The sequence below is a fragment of the Scyliorhinus canicula genome, chromosome 3 (assembly GCF_902713615.1).
Source record: "Scyliorhinus canicula chromosome 3, sScyCan1.1, whole genome shotgun sequence".
NCBI classification, from domain to species: domain Eukaryota; kingdom Metazoa; phylum Chordata; class Chondrichthyes; order Carcharhiniformes; family Scyliorhinidae; genus Scyliorhinus; species Scyliorhinus canicula.
The window spans coordinates 33,421,668-33,443,347 of NC_052148.1; the positions used below are offsets into that span (position 1 = coordinate 33,421,668).

The 21,680-nt window shown below is 49.1% G+C and overlaps 1 protein-coding gene across 1 annotated transcript; it reads left to right on the forward strand.

Annotated features, from left to right (window-relative positions):
- Positions 1-2,224: 2,224 nt before the first annotated feature.
- LOC119963693 (neurophysin 1-like) lies at positions 2,225-19,834 on the forward strand. Its single transcript, XM_038793008.1, has 3 exons — positions 2,225-2,384; positions 10,341-10,545; positions 19,556-19,834. Exons 1-3 carry the CDS (start codon positions 2,265-2,267, stop codon positions 19,609-19,611), a joined length of 381 nt encoding a protein of 126 aa, XP_038648936.1. The 5' UTR covers positions 2,225-2,264; the 3' UTR covers positions 19,612-19,834.
- Positions 19,835-21,680: the final 1,846 nt, after the last annotated feature.

Genomic DNA, 21,680 nt, shown 5'->3' on the forward strand with positions numbered 1-21,680 from the left:
GCCAAAAGCAAGGAGCACAGAGCACTCACAACTTCCAGCCACTTGGGAGCTGTGAAGTACTCACATTACTAGGGGTACCAATTCCTTATTAGCAATAGCTTTCATCTGTGCAACCAACAGTTGCCACTGTCAGTGGGAGTTAAAGTGACCATCATCATATCACCATATTGCCACGGACGGGGTTCTGTCACAGGGTGTTCGGTGGGGCAGACAGGCAGCAGCTGGAGTCACCCTTGTTATGGGCATAAACAATCTGGGGGGTGGCATGTCAGGCCAACGGATGCTGGACCACCCGCTCCCCCAGCTCAGGGACGACCCCCAACTGATGGCGGTCCACCCCTCCAACCCGGCCCGTCCTCCCCCAGAGGCTCCCCAAAAGCCCCCCCCCCCCCCCCCCCCACACACTGCCCCTGGGCTGACTGCCCGATTCCGAAGACGCCTACTAACCCCCTCGGATCCCCACAGCAGCCATTCCCCTCCCTAATGAACTCAAAGCATTCCATGCTCATTTCAAACAAGAAACCAACAAACTGTTCTCAACTACCCCAGCAGCCTTGCACACACCCATACCTACCATCACAGCTTCCGAAGTCAGGTCGGCATTCTTGAAAGCGAACCCATGGAAATGAACGGGTCCGGATGGGGTCCCTGGTCATGCACTCAGATCCTGGGTGTGTTCACGGACATCTTCAACCAGTCCGTGCTCCCGAGCTTCCTACCTGCTTCAAGGTGACCACTATCATATCGGTGCCAAAGAAGAACCAGGCAACGTGCGTCAACGACTACCATATGGTGTCCTTGACATCTGTCAATTTGAAGTGCTTCCAGAGGTTGGTCATGAGACACGTCAACTCCACACTCCCAGAATGCCTCGATACACTGCAATTTGCGCACTGCCATAATCGGTCCACAACAGATTCCATCTCCCAACACTCATCCCTGGAGCCTCTCGACAACAAGGACTCTGACATCAAACTCCTATTTATGGACTTACAGCTCCGCCTTCAACATCATAATTCCAGCCAAGGTCATACCAAAGCTCCAAAACCTAGAACTTGGCTCCTCACTCTGCAACTGGATCCTCAACTTTCTGACCCACAGACCACAATCAGTAAGAATAAACAACAACACCTCCTCCACAATAGTCCTCAATACCGGGGCCCCGCAAGGCTGCCTGCTTGGTCCCCGACTGTATTCCCTATACACACACGACTGGGTGTCAAAATGTGGCTCCAGCTCCATCTACAAGTTTGCCGATGACATGACCGTAGTGGGTTGGATCTCAAATAACACTGAGTCAGAGTATAAGAGGGAGATAGAGAACATAGTGGACTGGTGTAACGACACCAATCTGCCCATCAACGTCAGCAAAACTAAGGAGCTGGTCATTGACTTCAGGAAGCTGTATGGGCTTACAGCTCCCACTGTCTAACTGGCCCGCTCGTTTTCACGCCTGGCATGACAAGGCCGGTAGATCGCGGCCCTTAGCTTTGATTTTATTCAATGGTGAAACATCCACAACCATCTGGGGAAGACAGTTCCAAAGATTCCCAACTGTCTGAGTGAAGATACCTCTCTCCTCACTTCAGTTTTAAATGATCAGCCTTTTATCCTGACGTGCTCCAATGTTCCAGATTCCCCAGCCAGGGGATAGTGTCTGTCAGAATTTACCCTGTGAAACCCCTCCAGAACCTTCCATGGTTCAATTAGACCATCCCTCGTTCGGACCTAGATCCCATTTGCTCAGCCCCTCATCACTGCACAACCCTCTCATCCTGGCACACCGATTAAGATTAATTAATTTCTGTTATACTGTGCAGTCCCACTTGCTCCACAATCGCCTTTTGGATATTTTTCTTGCCGTGAAACTTTATTTCCTGAATTCTGGCACTTTTGTATCGTTAATTTTAAACTTAGGTTTCAGCGCAATGATCTCTTTGCATTAGGTTTTAAAAGTAGCATTTAATTGGAAAATGATATTCAGATTGGAATGGCCTGCACTCATGTTGTTGAATAAATTAAGTTCTATTATAAAAAGGAAGCGTTGGTCCAGGTAATGACTGACCTCAGGTGAATCATGAGTGGTACTGTGCCTGCGTTCATTACAATAGTTTTGAAAATGTATTCAGCCCGTGCTAAATTAGCAATATGATTCCACCTCCTGACTCTGAATATTTGTTCAAGGGTATAAATAAGATGAAGATTTGCAGGCTCCCAGTACAGTTTGGAAGATTCCTCGGATCCAGATTCACCGGTCGAACATCATGCAGTCTGCCTGCCTCGCACTTAGTCTTCTCTGCATCGTCTCCCTCTCCAGAGCTTGTTACTTTAACAACTGCCCCGTGGGAGGCAAAAGGTCCATCATGAACTTGGAGATCAGACAGGTAAGGAGCAGTTTTCTTTGTCAAATAGCTTACAGTCTTGCATTCAAACTAACTAAACACTAGCTTTTCTTGAATGGTTCTCTCACTTTGCAAACAAGTATAAATTGTGCAACAAGTAAATGTGCTAAAAAATTTTTAAAACTCCACACAACATTGGGGAGCCCCACATAGACAAACTTCAGTCAGACCCGTAACTGAAGGTCCGATCAGCTGACTAGATTGGCCCTCGCTTAAGAATCAGTGACCAGATTCACTTACGGACCAACAGGCGCCGGAATGTGGCCACTAGGGGCTTTTCAGTAACTTCATTGAAGCCTACTTGTGACAGTACGCAATTATTATTATTATATCAACAACAAAACCACATTTCTTTCCTTGGACTCCAATACATGACCTCGCCTCATCATAAACTCTGAGACTATTACCCTGAGGTGATGAGGTCACTCTCAGCGAAGCTGTTCTGCAGGATATTACCACTTGCAGTCCAACTATTTTCAGGTTGGGCTTTTAAAATCTTTTAATTACAGATAAAAAGTGTAAAGTGAATACGAGGACAGATGATCATGCTTATTTTTAAAGGGACGTTTATTGAAGGATAATTGTGATTCTGGGCATTGTGCCCCACAATTCTCTGACACCTGTCAGCACACCCTAGTGGAGGTAGCGGGTGAAATACTAATGCTATAGGATAGCAAGAGAAAGGCACCCCCCCCCCCACTACCAGATGAAGAAGGGCTGGACGGAAGTGGCTGCCTAGGTAAGCGGGCATGATGTCTTACACTGAACTTGGATCCAATACCAGGACAAGCTCAATGAGATAGCAGGTTGAGTACTAACCTGACATGGACCTGGGTACACATGTCCTGGAGGTTGGGTGTACGTTACAGCACAAAGGGGTGAGAGAAGCATAGTGCCAAAGGGCACAGATCTCTACATGCCAAGCATGGGAGATTTAGTCATTCACACTCTGTGTGTGGAAGGGTGAGGTGTACAAGTCTTGACAAGCACTTGAAGCTGGCTCTTCTGGTGTGGAAGGGGGGTGGGGGGGGGGGAGGGGTTGGCGCAGTGGTGGGGTGCTTGTGAGGCTGGAGTGGGACAAACAGATGAAATAGGAAGAGAACCTTTTGGCCCCTCGAGCCTGCCCCACCATGCGATAAGGTTATGGTTGATCTGTTGAGTTCCACATTCCCATCTGCCCCCGATTACCTTTGACTCCCTTGTCTAACAACAATCTATCTGCCTCCGACTTAAAAATATTCAGTGATCCCGCATCCACTGCATTCTGAGGGACAGAATTCCCAAGTCGCACAATCCTCTGAGAGAAAATAATTCTTCTCATCTCTGTTCTGAAAGGGCGACAAGAGGAAACATCCTTTCCTCGTCCACTTTGTCAATACCATTCAGGATCTTATATACTTCAACCAAGTCACCCCTCAATCTTCTAAACTTCTAAACTCCAGTGAAAAAAAGCCCAGCCTTTTCAACCTATCCTCATAAGACCATCCACAGTATGTCTACAGGCTCCTCGTCCACCTCAGTACATGTTACTCCTTCAAAAAAAAACCATTAAATTGGTTAAACATGATTTCCCTTTCACAAAACCATGCTGACTCTTCCCGAATTCTTCGTGTTTCTCTAAGTGCCTCGCTATAAACTCCTTAATAATTCATTCTAACTGCTTATCATGACAGATGTCAAGTTAACTGGGCTACAGTTTCCTGCTTTCTGCCTCCCTCCCTTCTTGAATAGAGAGGTTATAATTCTTACTTTCTGGTCGGGTGGAACCATTCCAGCATCCAGTGAATTTTGGGGAATTAATACAAATGCATCTGCGACTGCATGAGCCACTTCTTTCAACACCCGAGGATTGGGCCCATCAGCACCCAGAGACTTGTCAGCCCACAGCTCCTTCAGTTTGCTCACTTTACTGCCTCTTTTCCGTTTAAATACACGTAGAAACCTTTGCTGTCTATTTTTACATTTCCAGCCAGCTTCACCTCACATTCTGATATCTTTCTCCTGATTAACCTTTTAAGTCATTCTCTGCTGTTTATATTCGGACCAAGCATCTCTCCTACCACTCATCTTTTTACAGAATTTACAGAGCAGAAGGTGGCTATTCGGCCCATCGAGTCTGTAGCGGCCCGACTGAAGAGCACCCGACTGAAGCCCACGTATCTACCCTATCCCGGTAACCCAGTAACCCCCACTTAACATTTTTTGGACACAAAGGGCAATTTAGCATGGCCAATCCACCTAACTCGCACATCTTTGGACTGTGGGAGGAAACCGGAGCTTCCGGAGGAAACCCACGTGGACACGGGGAGAACGTGCAGATTCCGCACTCACAGTGACCCAGCCGGGAATCGAACCTGGGACCCTGGCGCTGTGAAATGACTGTGCTAACCACTATGCTATCGTGCTGCCCACAAACGACAGCAAAAAAAATCTTAGCACAGTAATAATTTGCTTCTTTCACAAGTTTGATGCTTCCCTTAACTTCTTTAGTTAATCATGGATGGTGGTTCCTTCCCTTAGAAGTTTTCTTTAAAAGAGGAATAAACTTATTTTGAATGTTCTGAAATATATCTTAAATGCCTACCACTGATTCTCTATTGATCTATCCTCAAGCCTAATATTCCAGTTCACTTCAGCTAGTTCAGCTTTCATACCCACAGTTGCCTTTATTTAAGTTTAAAATACCCATCTTAGACCCACTCTTCTCCCTTTCAAATTGGATGTAAAACGTAACCATGTTGTGGCAGCGCCTTTATTGAGGTTATGAATAAATCTTGCCAGATTACACAATAACATATCTAATATCACCTGCTCTCTGGTTGGTTCCACAACGTGTTGCTCTAAGAAACTATTTCAAAAACATTCGAAGAACTCATCCAAGCTACTACTGCCAATCTGATTTTTTCAGTTTATGGCATGATCCTCTCGAGCGAGAGCACAATGCGGCCAGAGAATTCTGGGAGAGCCCTCTCGTGGGCTTCCCAGCAGCCTCCGCACTTCGCGGGATTCGGAACTCCGCCCAAAAGGGCCGTGAACAAACGGTGCTCCCGGAAGTAGGTCTTAAATCTACTTAAGACCTACTCACCCGAGATACACCATCCTCCCTCGATTCTCCGGCCTCCGCAGGGAGGCTGCCTAGGTGCCAATCAGTGCTGGTCCACAAGAAGGTGGACCAAGTGGAACGGCACACTGGGGGATTTCCAGGCTATCAGAAACCCCTGAGTGTCAAGAATAGTGGATGGGTGGCCCCTTGGCGCTCCTACTGGAAAGTGGGCACCTTGGCACTGCCCAGCTGTGCCTTGGCACTGCCAAGCTGGCTGGAGCATTGCCCAGGTGGTGGGGTGGCAGTGCAAGGGTGGGGGAGTGCAGGGCAGGTGAGTAGGGGTCTCAGGAGGTGTGGGGGGGGGGGGTTACAGGTGGGTTCCTGGAAGGAAAGAGGTGCTGTAAGGGAGCTTGGGGGGGCCTGAAGAGGAGGTTCCCCAGGGAACCCATAGCGGGGTGTCCTTACTTGGGCGGGTATGGGGTAGTGCCCATGTGAGTGGGGGGGTGACATTGCCCATGGGTAGGGACCCACAAGTCACTTCGAGATCGGGGCACCCTTTCAAAATGGCGGCCCGATCTCTGAGTTCAGCTCCCCAGTACTAAACAAATTCAGGACCAACACAACAACATCGTGAGCAATCTGTTCCAATGCCATTGCCAAGCGGGGAGTGGGGAAAGGGCATCAAGATGGAGCATTCACAAATATACGTTTAAGATACTGTGAGCACCAGAAGGACTTTCACGGGTGGCCGTTGTTCATTTAATCAAAGTAATGTATGGTTTCTGTGTCATTGTGCCTTATTTGCAAGTCTGCTAAAGATATAAATGAGTATTGTGTTGTAATGACCTGAATGTCATTCATGTTTTTCATAGGCGCAGGCCTCACTAGTGACGTGCAATGGACCGCAAGGGCAGCAAACTTTATTGCTGAGGCTGTGAGGCGGCATTGGGATAATGGGATTGTATTGTCATAAATGTGTGCAGAGGTGGATGCCAAGCCTTGGCAGCCTAGCTAAAGGAGCATTGAAACAATGCCCCTATGGTATGCCTAACCACCTGAAGGTTCATTAAGGTTGCCTCTTTATTCTCACCCTCTGCCTGCCAGGGGTCCTCATCAGATCCATCTGTGGAGTCTTCCTCTGAGGTATGTCAAGCTGCCTGGGTATCCTCATCCTCGAGTGGGGGGACACCCCTCCCCCCCACTTGCCAGTGCCAGATTGTGTAGAGCGCAGTAAACAACAGTGATAAGAAGCATGCACTCTGGAGGGTATAGCAGGGCACCCCGGCCAGTGGAACATCTTCTTCAATAGCCTTATTGTCCTCTCAACCACCAGCCTTGTATCACTATTCTACATCTGTCCTTGGGTGCCAGAGTAGTCATGGGTCACCTTTAAAACGCATACCCTTTGCCAGCCAACAACCAACCGTCCAGCTGAGCTGGAGGGACGAACAGCCTCGGTATCTCGAAGTGCCGCAGTATGTGTGCATCATGAGCTGCCAAGGTACCTCATACAGATTTACTGAATGGGCTGAGGTATTTTGCCCGCCATTTTTCCTCTCAGCGGAAGCGTGCACAATACGGACACCCGGCCCCAGTCGGCCCCGGGCACAATTTTGTCATGGACGGCCAAGTAACGGCCAGCCAGAGTGAAACACGTTCTGTAAAAGGCTGTGCTGCCGGGGAGGGCGGGAAGAGGGTGGGCACCAGGAAAAGGGAGGGTGCGGGCTGACGTTGCCACTGTGCTCCCTCGGGGGCGGCGGGGGGAGGGGGGGGGGTGGTGAGGGAGGGGGAGGGCAGCCATTGCTGAGCTGCTGACCCTTGAGAAATAACTATCGACGGAAAAACAATGCCACGAGTGTGTCTAGGCAGCACAATAACACAAAGACACATTTGTTAATTTTATTTAAGCCCTGGCCTTTGACCCTGCCCTGGATTGAGGTTGCATCTTAAACCTAAAAACCGCCTGGCCAATTGGCCTAGCCGCCAACCAGAAAGGCAGATAGGCATCATAAAATTCCAGTCAATTAGCGTTTATTGAAATGATCTTCTTGATCATCGGCACATGCGCTTCTGACTCACGCGCAGCCGCTGACCACAATATTGCACAAGTGCACGATGACATCAGGATGTGGAGCCAATGTCTTTCTGCGTGATTTCAGGTTCTTCCAGGTTGAGTGCCCACCCAAGCTTTGTATATACAATTCTGGCCACGGAGTGGTTACCCTTCCTATTAATGAAGCCACCTGGCTGATTCTCTGATGACCAGATAGCCACATGAGTGCAGTCTATAGCACCTGGGGCGCAGGGGAACCTTGCAATAGCTGCAAAGCCTCTGGCTCACTCAGCCTGGCTGGCTTGGTCTGTCCAGTAATGGATTGATGTGGGGACCCATCTGAAAAGACCATCAGAAACTGACGTGACACAGCTATGGGCAGCTGTTTGAGACACTCCACATAGATCCCCTATTGATCCCTGGAATTATCTAAATGCGTAATGATTGAGGGGAATTTATTGGAGGACCTTCAGAGCCATTGGAATTGGGTGTCCATCCACACAGCTGAAGACGGTCTCCAGCCCAATCATGCAGCGTAATGATATCACGGTGTCTCTGAGGGGTGGAGCCTCCTGCGACACTGGACCTCAGCCATGCCGAGGTAGCTGGCTCGCTACCTGTACACTCTGACAACAGGATTGCTGCGCAGGTCCTCTCTGGGTTTGTCCTCCTTGCTCTTCCAGCTGATCCTGTTCCTATGCTGCTCAACACAATGTTCTTTCCCTTCGGTGCTGCCTGCGGACTCTTGGTCTCCTCCTCCTTCTGCCCCTCTCTTCCTCAGAGGGGGTGCTCCCACCAGCACAGTAAAAAGTAAAGTTGCCATCGTCCCAGATGACCATAGACTGCTTTCCCCTTTTGAGGGGGAGAGCTGACTGCTGGTGATTTAACCCGAAGATCACCACTCCTCAGGCGAGGGGCAAGATTGAGAAGGTGGGGACTTCATGAATAATATTAGCTGATATGGGAATTGAACCCACGCTGTTGGCCTTACTTTGCATCACAAACCCACTGTCTAACCCACTGAGCTAAACTGGCCCCCGACCCAGTACACAATCCCCTCCTGCTGGAATGCGGATGGCACTGCCCCGCGCAGCGATGGCTGCAATGGACAGAAATGCTCCAACAGAGTTCCCAGAACGCAACAGTCCTCAAGAACAAGGTTAACGATGCAGATACCTCACAAGAAACCAGAGTAAAAGGTCTGAAATCTTAATGGTAACGCTACAACAAACTCTATCCTGCGCCCCTCACAACTCACGCAGCCCGTGCTTCAGCCCCTTTTCATTCCATCCTTGTATAAGAAAAGTGAAAGAAAAGGAGTGGGTGCCTGCTCAAATTGCCCGTACACCCACCTTAAAATTGTACAGGCAACATAAAACTTTTTAATCCCCTTAACTGACTCCTTAATTGTTGGCGGGCACACATCTGACTCTCACACTCGCGCCCAGGACACCGAGACGCGCTCCCGAAGTCGCTTGTGCGATTTCTCGTGCTTCCAGTGCGGGCGAGTCCACACCCAGTCAACCTAAAATTGTGGCCAGTGTGTCACTGTAATGCAGTCTTCCAGGCCAACAATGGTTATTGCAGTAATTGGAGATTCAACTTGAAAAAGAAATGGTTAAAGAAATTGAACATGGGCGGCACGGTAGCACAGTGGGTAGCACAGTGCTTCACAGCTCCAGGGTCCCAGGCTCGTTTCCCGACTTGGGTCATTGTCTGTGCGGAGTCTGCACATTTTTCCTGTGTCTGCCTGGGTTTCCCAGGTGCTCCGGTTTCCTCCCACAGTCCAAAGATGTGCAGGTTAGGTGGATTGGCCATGATAAATTGCCCTTAGTGTACAAATTGGGGTGGGGTTACTGGGTTATGGGGATAGGGTGGAGGTGTCAGCTTGGGTAGGGTTCTATTTCAAGGGGCTGGTGCAGACTCAATGGGCCGAAAAGCCTCCTTCTGCACTGTAGATTTTATGATCTGTGATTTTGGAAGAATGGGGAAAATGTGAGATGACTGAAATGAAATGTTCAAATTATGGCAAAAGTAATTTGGGCAAATTATTCTTAATGTTTCAAAGATTTGGAGTGCTGCTCTTTGTAATGAAGCAATTATAAACATAAAAAATAAAATTAGAGTGTCCAATTCATTTTTTCCAATTAAGGGGCAATTTAGCGTGGCCAATCCACCTACCCTGCACATCTTTGGGTCGCAAACACGGGGAGAATGTGCAAACTCCACATGGACAGTGACCCAGAGCTGGGATTGAACCTGGGACCCTGGTGCCGTGAGGCAGTAATGCTAATCCACTGCGCCACCGCGCTACCCCTAAGCAATTTTAAACATATGGAACAGGCTGTGATGGAAGGTGGAGGTTGAATGGAGTGTTGCTGAAGACTGGCTGTGGTGAGATATTAAATAGGGCTCGTATTGATGGACCTAAAGTACTCATCGTGTTCCTAAAGATTCCTGACAGGCATATGATTGTTTGGTATGATATCTCAATAATAGATAGGATTTTAAAGGGACTTGAGGTTTGTTTTGATATATTCTGGGCCTAAGGACATTTGCGTGACTTTGTTATTACTAACTAACAAAAGTTCTTTTCATCATTGCTGATGGATGGATCCAGTGGACATTGTCACTAGTTGTCCATTACAACTAAGCAGTATATTGAAATTTACTCATGTTTTGATAGAATTGCAAAATAAATCACTGCATGAAATTTTAATGACTAAATGGAATCCATTTGTGCATTTAACGAATGCCCTTTGGACAATCAGTGACATTGTAATAATTATTTGGCTCTGTTTACTGACACCATTGACACAATCCCTTTTCCAATCCTACACAGTGCATGCAGTGTGGTCCTGAAAATAAAGGCCATTGCTTTGGGTCCAGGATTTGCTGTGGGGAAAGGTTTGGCTGCTTCATTGGGACGTCCGAGACAGTAAAGTGCGAGAAGGAAAACTACATTTTCTCTCCGTGTGAACCCATCGGCAGATCCTGTGGCAAGGAAGGCGGGAAATGTGCCTCATCGGGAATCTGCTGTACTGAGCGTGAGTAACTGGCTCATCAATTCACATTGTTTCATTGCAGATGTCCCATTAAAGATCCATTTCAGCAAGGTCATGTGGCTAAAAGTTCAACTTTGAGAGCATTTGTTGCACGAGAGTGAGTTGTTTGGAGAAGAAAGCCTGGATCTGTGCATGCTGCTGGTGGTGAATCATTCAGATTGGAAGTGAAAGGTTCCCATCGGCATATGGATCTGCAATCTATACCGTGTTTTATGCTGCCATTACTCTGGCCAGAGGTTTGCTGCACATGCTTTGTGTGTGCTGTTACGTCACCCTGGACAAGTGCGCGGTCATATCCAGCCCCGTGTTCCCCAGAGCCACAAAACAAGTGAGTTAACCAATAATTCTTATTTAAAAATCCCTCAAATCTTTTTCCCTTGGCTCTCCAATAATTACAGGTTTGTAAGTTTAAACACAATTACTGTTTATTTATAACTAGAAAATATGAAATACAGTTGGTTAAATGACCATTAACACCTACCCCCCCCCCCCCCCCCTTGACTGCCACACCCTCTACCCCCACACACAAGACAGACAAACACAGAGGGGAAAGAAAAGGGTGAAAAATAGTAAGGATTAAAGTCAAAAGATAAGTCTTTGTCTCAGATGGTAGGTTCCTGAGTACCTTTGCTTCAATCCTGGCCTTCAGTTCAAGGTTTTTATCGTGGATTCGTTCAGGTACCTGTGGTTTCTGAGAAAAACACTCACATTCTCACGGAGAAAAGTAAAGCCCTGTCTTTGTCTACAGTCTGTGATTACTTTCCTGAAGGCCGATTCAGTCAGATTCCCGTGTTTTCAAGAATGCAGCATTCCCCACTTTTAGCAGCTTTCCGGAGAAATTTATATTAGGCTTTTGCCTCTGTGCTGCCAGACTCCAAAACTGAAAGCAAAACCAGCCTTGTGACTCTGACAAACTTCTCAGTGGGATCAGATCCAGTCACCGCCTGCACTGGGCAGAGCACAGCCCTTTTAGGCCATTTCATTGACATCAGCCATCACTGATATCGGTCTAAAACAGCACAGCCTTCTGCATCTTCCTGTTTGAATTAAATACACTGGCCACTTCCTTAAAGACGCATGTCCATTAATCATCCACGATTCAAAAAAATGTAGCAGCAAAGATAAAAGGGGAAATATGGAAATAACCAGAAACAAACAGGAACAATACTTACAGTACCCTGAAACCCTGAAGGTTGTACTCTCTTTATCTTATGTCCACATCTTAATTTGAAATATCACCCTGGATTAACCTCTATTGTATTGTTTACTGTTTTAAATACCAGTGAAGCCAAGAGAGTAACCCCTTATAGCTCTATTCAAATAAATATAGGGTAGCCTTTCTTACTCATCAACTGAGTGGAACAGAACATTCAGCTGAGGAGGGTACCGGAGCAGTTACAGAGGCCTTGACCATGCCGTTCTCTCACACAGAATGATGCTTTGTTCCCAGGCAGTAAAGTTATCTATAAATCTATTAGCTTACATTTTTTTAAATTAATTTTTTATAGGATGAGTGCTTCACTGGCTAGGCCAGTATTTATTGCCCATGCCTAATTGCCTTTGAGAAGGTGGGGAGCTGCCTTCTTGTACCGCTGTGCTCACTGTGGTGAAGGAACACTCACAGTGCTATTGTGGGGGGGGGGGGGGGGGGGGGGCAAGTACCAGGATTTTGACTGAGCAACAGTGAAGGAAGAGTGATATATTCCCAGAGTGGTGAGTGACTTGGAGGAGAACCTCCAGGTGGTGGGGTTTCCAGGCATATGCTGCTCTGGTTCTTCTAGATGGTAGTGGTCATGACTTTGGAAGGTGCTGCCTGAGGACCCTTAGTGAGTTACTGCAGTGCATTTTGTAAATGGTGCACACGGCTGCTACTGTGCTTTGGTGAAATGAAATGAAAATCGCTTATTGTCACAAGTAGGCTTCAAACTAAGTCACTGTGACAAGCCCCTAGTCACCACATTCCGCCGCCTGTTCGGGGAGGCAGGTACGGGAATTGAACGGTGCTGCTGGCCTGCCTTGGTCTGCTTTAAAAGCCAGCTATTTAGCCCAGTGTGCTAAACCAGCCCCTAGTGGTGGTGAGATTGAATGTTTGTGGAAGTGGGAGCAACCACTGTTTTGTCTTGGATGGTGTTGAGTTTCTTGAGTGTTGTTGGAGCTGCTCTCATCCAGGTAAGTGGAGAGTATTCCATCACAGTCCTGATTTGTTCCTTGTAGGTGGTGGACAGGCTTTGGGGAGTCAGGAGGTGAGTTACTCAACACAGGATTCCTAGACTCTGTCCCGCTCTTGTAGCCACAGCATTAATATGGCAAGTTAGTTCAGTTCTCTGTCAATGGTCACCCCCAGGATGTTGATAGTGGGCGAGTTAGTGATGTTAATGCCATTGAACATCAAGGAGCAATGGTTGATTCTCTCTTGTTGGGGATGGTCACTGCCTGGCACTTGTGTGATGTGATTGTTATTTTCCACTTGTCAACTAAAGTCTGGATATTGTCCAGGTCTTGCTGCATTTGGACATGGACTGCTTCACTGTCTGAGGTGTTGCAAATGGTGCTGGACATTGTGCAATCATCAGCGACTATCCCCACTTCTTACCTTATGTTGGAAGGAAGGTCATTGATGAAGCAGTTGAAGATGGTTGGGCCTAGGACACTACCCTGAGAAACTCCTGCAGTGGTATCCCGGGACATTGACTGCACAGTGGCATAGTGGTTAGCACTGCTGCCTCACAACGGCAGGGACCCATGTTCAATTCTGGCCTTGTCTGTATGTGGTTTCCACGTTCTCCCTGTATCTGGGTTTCCTCCGGGTGCTCCTGTTTTCTCCCACAAGTCCCGAAAGACATGCTTGTTAGGACCGCCCCTTTCTCTCTCCAGAGCTCTGGAAGCTGTGGAAGACCGTCACAGTCGGGCACAGCTGCATTTTGACCCCCAGAACCCTGGACATGGCCTCGCAAAAGGCCATCCCCAGAACTCCCTGAGTCTGCAGCAGGAGCAGAACATGTGGGTGTGGTTAGCCAGGCCCCCCTGACACCACTTGCAATTATCCTCCACCTCCGGGATGAACCCGCTCATGTGGGCCTTAGTAAGTTGCATCAGGCTTAGCCCGACGCAGGAGGAGGTGGAGTTGATCCTGTGCAGCACCTCCATCCAGGGTTCTTGCCCTATCTCCCTATCTCCATGCCCACCTCCTCCTCCCATTTCTGTCTGGTCTCGTCTAGTGGGGTCCTGATCTTTTCTATGACTCGTCCGCAGATGTTGCAAACATTTGTCATCCCCTAACCAGTTCAGTCCAACCATTGTGTCCTGCAATGTGCGTCCGGGTCTCTGGAGAAACGTTTTGTCTCCTTGTAGAGAAAGTCACGTAGCTGCAGGTGCCTGAGCTTGTTCCCTTTCAGGAGTTGGAGCCTCTTATGAGAGTTGCCCCAGGGTTGTCACGCACATGTCCTCTACTCTCAGTGTCCCCCTGACCTTGCTCGACATTCCAAATGTGGTGTCTACCCTCGCCGATATGAACCTATAGTTGTTGCAGATGGGCATTGTGCCAATCTTGAAATGGGGCCAGAGCTGGTTCCATGTCCTTAGTGAGGCCACTACCGCCTGGAGTGGTGTGGTGGGTGCTGGGAGTGGTGTGGTGGGTGCTGGGAGTGGGGTGGTGGGTGCTGGGAGTGGTGTGGTGGGTGCTGGGAATTCCTAAGGAATCCTGTTATCTTTCCCATACTGACTAGGGGGTTTTGACACGTAGAGGAGCAGGTCACCTGCACAGAGCGAGATTCTCTGTTCTCTGCCCCCTCTCCAAATGCCCGTCCACATATCCGCCAATCTAAGGGTGATGGGCAGTGGTTCGATTGCCAGTGTGAACAGGAGCAGGGGTAACGGGCACCTCTGTTCCCCTGTGCAGCCAAAAGTATTCGGAGCTGCTGGCGGTCGTCCGTACGCTCACCGTAGGAGCGCTGTACAGAAGCTACACCCATGCGGTGAACCCTGCTCCAAACCCAAACCGCTCAAGCACCTCCTTGAGCACCTCTGGTGTCCTCTCCCTGGATGGAGTCATTATCGCATTCAGGACGTGTCTGATCTTAACTGTTAGCTATCTGCCCTTGACAAATCCGGTCTGATCTTCCGTGATCACTCCAGGCACCTCACCAGTGCCTTTGCTGGGAATTTTGCATCAGTGTTTAAGAGAGAGATCGGTCTATGCTCCACAGCCTGTCGGGTCTTTGTTCTTTTTTGGGGATCAGTGAGATCGAGACCTGGGCCATCGTGGGCAGCAGGCCCCCTTTGACAATCAGTCATTCGAACATCTCCCACAAGTGCAGGGCCAGCACTGCTGAGAAGTTTTGTAACACTCGACCGGAACCCATCCGAACATGACACTTTCCCTGACTGCATGGAATTAATACATTCCACGAATTTGCCCAGCTCTGGCGATGCTTCTAGCCCTTGTTTCCTGTCCTCCCTCACCACGGGTATATCCAGTCTGTCGAGGAACTGTTCCACCATCGAGTCCCGCTCCGGGGGTTCGGAGGTGTAGAGCCCTCAGTAAACGTTTGCGATGGCCTTGTTAACCTTGTTTGGGTCTGCTACCATCCTACCGATTCTGTCCCTAACTTGCGCTTTTTTTGCGGCTGGTTGCTTTCTTAGCCGGTGTTCCAGCAGGCAGCTGGCCTTGGCTCCATGTTTGTAGAAAGTTCCCCATTCCTGTTGGAGCTGGTGGATTGTCTTCCTTGTGGAGAGCAGGTCAAATTCCATCTGCAGCTTTTTCCTCTCTGCCAGCAGTTCCACTCTTGGGGCTGTGGAGTACTGTAGATCCACCTCCAGTATGGAGTTGATCAGCCACTGCTGGGCTTCCTTCTCCTTCCTGTCTCGAAGGGCCCTACAGGTTATGATTTTGCCCCTGATCACTGCCTTCAGTGTCTCTCAGAACATGGAGGGTGAGATCTCCCCATTCTGGGAGCAGGTTACATACCCTTCGGTGGCTTGGGATTTCTTTGTACAGAATTCCCTATCGGTGAGGTGCGCTGCATCCAGGCTCCCATCAGCCCCTTCTCCAACCTCACATCCATGTAATGTGGCGCGTTGTCAGAGATTACAGTCTTGGAGTATTCAACCTTTGTTACAGTTGGAAACACCATTTTTCCAATGACAAAACGTCTATTCGCAAGTAGGCCTTGTGCACGTGGGAGAAGAAGGAGAATGATTTTTCTCTAGGGTGATTGAATCTCCAAGAGACTACCCCCCCCACCCCCCCACCCCTGCACCACCGTCTGTTCCATTCTTGTGCCATGCCTGACATGTTCCTGTCCTGGGGTTAGATCTGTCCATTGTCAGGTCCTGTATGCAGTTAAAGACCCCCCACTCCAGGATAAGTCGTTGGATGTCTGATGCGCGATAAATAACTATAACTACTGAAACGAGGATGTAGTCCGAATTGAAGGCTTTAATCGACAAGATGTTACCCCAGCAGCTCGAGTACAGAAAGAAGGCCGGCTGCTGTGAAACATGGGTTCTTATACCCCGCCTCACTGGGCAGAGCTACCTTGTGTTCCGACCAATGAAATGCAAACACTTGGGCCAATGAGCAGCGAGCCTTATCCACAAATGGTAGCTCACACTCCCAGGTACCGTTGTACCTCTAGTCATACTACCACAGTCTCTAGGTCCGGGATTTTGGCCATCGTTTTTTGGAAGATTTCTGTATCATCCCAGTTCAGGACATCTATATTTATCAAGGCGAACGGGGCCCCTTCCAGGGTCCTGCTGACCATAATGTATCGCCCACGGATCCATCACTGAGCTCGTCACCGTGAATGAAACTGTCCTGTTCATTAGTATGGCCACCCCCATCCTCATACCCCCTTGGCTTTACCCGCTTCCCTACCTCCCCCAACCCTCACCCTTTTCGCTCTTTGTTTCCCCTGAAGTTCTGTTTTCTCCTACCCCTCTGGCAGACGATGTCTCTCTCCCGGGAGGTGCGCCGTGACCTCCTCCTTCGCTGTCCTTCCATACACCAGTCTGCTCACGAGTGTAGCGGCTCCCCTAAAAGTCAGATTACCCTATTTGCCCCCCATTTACCTCACTCCCCCTCCTCCGCTATGCCTCTGCTGTGGTCGCCCCTGCCCCTTGCAGCCCGTGTTCTGGTCACTATCCTCTACCGTTGGTGGCCCAGTCCATTTTTCTGGACAAGCTTGTTGGCCTCCTGTAGAAAGTCAAAGTATTGTTCTTTACCCTGGTACATGGCCCACAGTTTGGCTGGGTAGAGCATGCCAAGCCACACCCCACTTTTATATAGCTTGGCACTGTTAAATTCTGCCCGGCGCTTGGCGAGGTCAGCACCAATTTCTTGGTACAGGCGAATCGAATGTCCTTCCCACTTGCACCTTCTCATGCTCTTCGCCCACCTCAGGATCCGTTCTTTGCCTGGTACCTGGGGAGCCTCATGATTATCGCCCGCGGTGGTTCACCAGCTCTGGGCCACTGCCGAAGTGACCTGTGGATATGGTCTATCTCCAGCCCTCCTCGCCGACCAGCTTCCCGTGCATTGCTGCTATGTATTCTGTGGGGTTTCTCTCCTCCATTCCCTCCGGCAGCCCAAAGGTTCTCAAGTTTTTCCACTGAAAACAGTTCTCTTGGTCGTCGACCTTATCCATCAACCCATTTCTCGGTCTTGATCAGGCTCACCAACTTGCCCTTGAGTGTTGTAGTCCGGTCCCCTTGGTCCGTGACGGCCTATTCGAGGTACCATGTCGTCGTTACCTGGGCCTCTCGCCTCCTCTTCGTATTGTCAATTGCCTCCCATATGAAGGCCTTCGCACCTCCACTGTCGTCTTGACGATTGCCAGGAGGCCTATTCTCATCTCTTCTCCATGTCTCTAGAGCTGGGAGGTGATGAAGCATTTCAATTTGTCCATCAGCGCCTGGGTCTGCGCTATGAGCGCTGAGGGTCAGCCCTCACCGGTTCTGTGCCTCCACGTGGAGTTTCCTGCTCCAAACAAGAACAAATAACAAAGAAAAGTACAGCACAGGAACAGGCCCTTCAGCCCTACAAGCCTGCGCCGACCATGCTGCCCGTCTAAACTGAAATCTGCTAAATTTCCGGGGTCCGTATCCCTCTATTCCTATCCTATTCATGGATTTGTCAAGATGCCCCTTAAACATCACTATTGTCCCTGCTTCCACCACCTCCTCCGGCAACGAGTTCCAGGCACCCACTACCCTCTGTGTAAAAAACTTGCCTCGTACATCTCCTCTAAACCTTGCCGCTCGCACCTTAAACCTATGCACCCTAGTAACTGACCCCTCTATCCTGGGGAAAAGCCTCTGACTATCCACTCTGTCTATGCCCCTCATAATTTTGTAGACCTCTATCAGGTCCCCCCTCAACCTCCTTTGTTCCAGTGAGAACAAACCGAGTTTATTCCCTCTCCGTGTCAGAGGTATCCCTCCCCTCTTCTCTACTGGCTTTTCAGCTGGGCAGCTGATTCATCTTGTTTGGCAGTGCAGCCGATGGGGGATTATGAGTACTTCTGGTGCCATTAGTTGGGGTTAAAAGGACTGAGTTGATGTTCTCAGATGAGAGGCACCTTTTGTGTGATCGCTCAGCTCATGGTGGCCACCGGAAGCCATTTGCCTTCTTTACCGCCTGCTGTACCTGCATGCTTACCTTCAGTGTACAAGGGCACCCAGGTCTCGTTGCACATTCCCCCGCCTAATTTATGGCCATTCAGATAATAGTTTGCCTTCTTGATTTAGGAAAGTGGATAGCCTTGCATTTATCCAAATTACACTGCATCTGCCATTCATTTGCCCACTCACTCAACTTGTCCCAATCACATTGCATCCTCCTCACAGCTCACCCTCCCACCCAACATGGTGTCAACTGCAAATTTTGGACATAGAATTTCTCCACGCAGAATACATTCAGTGCCCTTGCCACCCTCAGTGCTTCCTCCAAACGGTGTTCAACATGGAGGAGTACTGATTCATCCTCTGATCGTGCACGGTAATCAGCAGGAGGTTTCCTTGCTCATGTTTAACTTGAAGCCATGAAACGTCATGGGGTCCGGAGTCGATGTTGAAGACTCCCAGGACAACGCCCTCCTGACAGTATACCACTGTGCCGCCACCACCTCTGCTGGGTCTGTTCTGCCGGTGAGACAGGGATGGCGATAGTGGTGTCTGGGACATTGTCTGTATGGTATGATTCTGTGAGTATGACTATGTCAGGCTTCTGCTTAACTTGTCTGTGAGACAGCTCTCCCAACTTTGGCACAAGTCTCCAGATGTTAGTAAGGAGACTTTGCAGGGTCGACAGGGCTGGGTTTGTCATTGTCGTTTCTAGTGCCTCGGTCAATGCTGGGTGGTCCGTCCGGTTTCTTTCCTATTTATTGACGTGAGTTTGTGAGGACAATAAGGACTCATTTCAATTTTCAGTGGAGGTAGAAAACAGGCAGCAATGGATAACCCCCCTGTCCTACATCCTTTCTTCTATTCACTCTTTTGCTGTATTGAATAATTAACCTGAATTAGCTCAGACGTCATTTGAGACTTTTAGTTTGAGAGAGCAAAAAATCAGGCAGCTCTCAACCTACCTTCTATTTTGGGACTGTTTATTGATGAACTATTGGCATGGGATTTATTTAAGCTGGTTAAGTTCGGTCATCTTATTTCCTGGCACACGGAGATTAAATTAGTGTTCCTGTGGATCCATGAATACATTGATACCCTGGTCAGCCCACAGGGAAATGAGGCGGTACTTCTTTATGGTGAATGGCCTGAACGTGGAACTTGCTACCACAGAATGTGGCTGCGATAAATAACCTAGACACTTCAAAAAACAAACGAGGCATGAGAGAACAGGAATGACGTCCAAATGTTAGAGAGAATGGAAGGAGACGTGGCTTCAGCTAAAACACCAGCACACATTTATTGGGTGGAATGGCGTGTTTCAATGTTTTATGTTCTATTAATCCGATCTTGTATTCCCCTGTTACAGAGAGCTGTGTCATTGATACCACATGTGAGACCAGTAATGTCTACTCTTCAAATTAATCGGTGCCTTTGGAGTATCCTGATTATTGGCACAAGGCCTGAAGTCCTGAATTCTCACCTGAAGATTCACACTTGTAAACATCGAATATGACCATCTTTTAATGCTAAATAGATATAAATGAAAACTTGTAACAATTTTCAGACATGCACTGGCATTTTGAGCTTAAAGCAAAAGTTGGAATTACCATTAACTATAAATAAAGCACACCCACTATTTACTCTTTCTCTTGAGTATGTCTCATGTTCAAACAATGACATTAGTTTATATGTAAGACATATGTACGTGAATATATCATATATGAGAATATAATATAAATATAGATTTGAGGAAATGGGGCATCATTTCAAAGTTTGAGACTTGGAAATATAGGGAATAGAAAGTTAGCAGCAGTCTCCATGGGAACCGAGATCGATTGGTGAAATGAGCAGACATTGATGAAATGTAATGGAGAAGTGTGCAGCGGAGTTGTTATACCGTCAATTCACTGTGAGACCGTGAGAACGAGTGAATATAAGGCTTTATTATCCAGGAACTCGCCTGCCAGTGTCTGCTGTACAAATGAGTGCCACCCACAGGTGGCCGGTCTATATATCGCCCCGGGGAGGGCAGAGCCAGAGGCGGAGCCCGCCGGGGTTCCAGTACAAGGTCATAGGTTACAGCACTATACAGACAGTTCATACTTAGGCAAATACATTCACCACATTCACCCCCTGTTAAAAAAATCAAGTCCAGCGGGGGTGACGTGGGGGACATCAAATATTCAGCCTGTCCGGAGGCCGCATACCGTGATGGGGGGTAAGGGTCCGCCGAACTGTACGGTCAGGCTTCGGTGACTGCAGTGGAAGTCAAATCCAAGCAGTAAGAGGACACAGAGGTGGGGGAGGACGTTCACCTTAAAATGAGCGTACTCGGCGCCCTGCATCACGAGGTTAGCGATACAGTACCCCCGGATCTGGACCGAATGGGATCCAGAGGCAAGGGAGATTGTTTGGGATGCGGGGTATATGTGAAGGGAGCATGCCTTACCATGTCAGGGTGAACAAAGCTCTCCATGTTCCCGGAGTCAAAAACTCAGGGGGTCTCGTGCCCATTGACCTGGACGACCATCATGGCATTTTTCAGGTGCTTTGGCTGCGACTGGTTGAGGGTGACTGCACCAAGCTGTGGGTAGCCTGTGAGGTCAGCGGTATCACAAAATGGCGGCCCCCATGAGTCTAATGTGTCAGGCTGGGTCGAAGATGGCGACCAAGATGGCCGCCCCATCGGTCGCACGTGTCGGTCGGTGCCGGAGCCGGTGGCCAAAATGGCGGCCCCCATGAGTCGCACGTATCGGTCAGTGCCGGAGCCGGCGGCCAAGATGGCGGCCCCCATGAGTCGCACGTATCGGTCGGTGCCAGAGCCGGCGGCCAAGATGGCGACCACCACAAGTCTCACGTGGCTGATGACGCGTCTGAAGGGGGTGTTCCCGGCAGGCATGCAGCCACATTGCGGGGTCTGCGGGCCTGTGAGTCCATGGGTCAGGCCTGATGAGTTTTCGACTTCTGAGCTTTAGGTCAGCCCAGACAGACTCTGGAGAAGTGTCCCTCTTTGACACAGTTGCTGCATGTCGCTGTGTAGGCTGGGCAACGCTGCTGGGGGTGTTGACCCTGGCTGCAGAGGTAGCACTGTGGTTCCCCTGTCTGGATGGGCAACCGCGCAGCACAGGCCTGTGACATAGTTGGGTCCAGTGGGGGCCGCGACGGTGGTGTCCACATGGGGTTCACCGGGTCCACGGGGAACGCACTGAGGGTCTGGTAGGCCACCTCTAATGAGGTAGCTAGCTTTACCGTGTCCCACAGGTCAGAGGTCCCGTTTTCCAGCGGGCGTTGCCTGCTGTAGTTCGATTGGACCCCAGCCACGTAGGTGTCCGGGATCTGTAGCTTCATGTGCTCCTCCGCCGTCACATCCTGAAAGTAGGGTTAGGTTTTCCAGGTACTCGTCCAGCGATTCCCCGGCACATTGACGGCGAGTAGTGAGGAGGTGTCGCGCGAACACCTAATTTACGAGTTTCACGAAATGCGCTTTGAGG

What these genes read in the sequence shown, in the direction of transcription:
- LOC119963693 (XM_038793008.1), top strand. Translation starts at nt 2,265, where the DNA reads ATGCAGTCTGCCTGCCTCGCACTTAGTCTTCTCTGCATCGTCTCCCTC. An exon ending in TGAACTTGGAGATCAGACAG is followed by an intron (nt 2,385 to 10,340) that starts GTAAGGAGCAGT and finishes AATCCTACACAG; the next exon opens with TGCATGCAGTGTGGTCCTGA. An exon ending in GGGAATCTGCTGTACTGAGC is followed by an intron (nt 10,546 to 19,555) that starts GTGAGTAACTGG and finishes CCCCTGTTACAG; the next exon opens with AGAGCTGTGTCATTGATACC.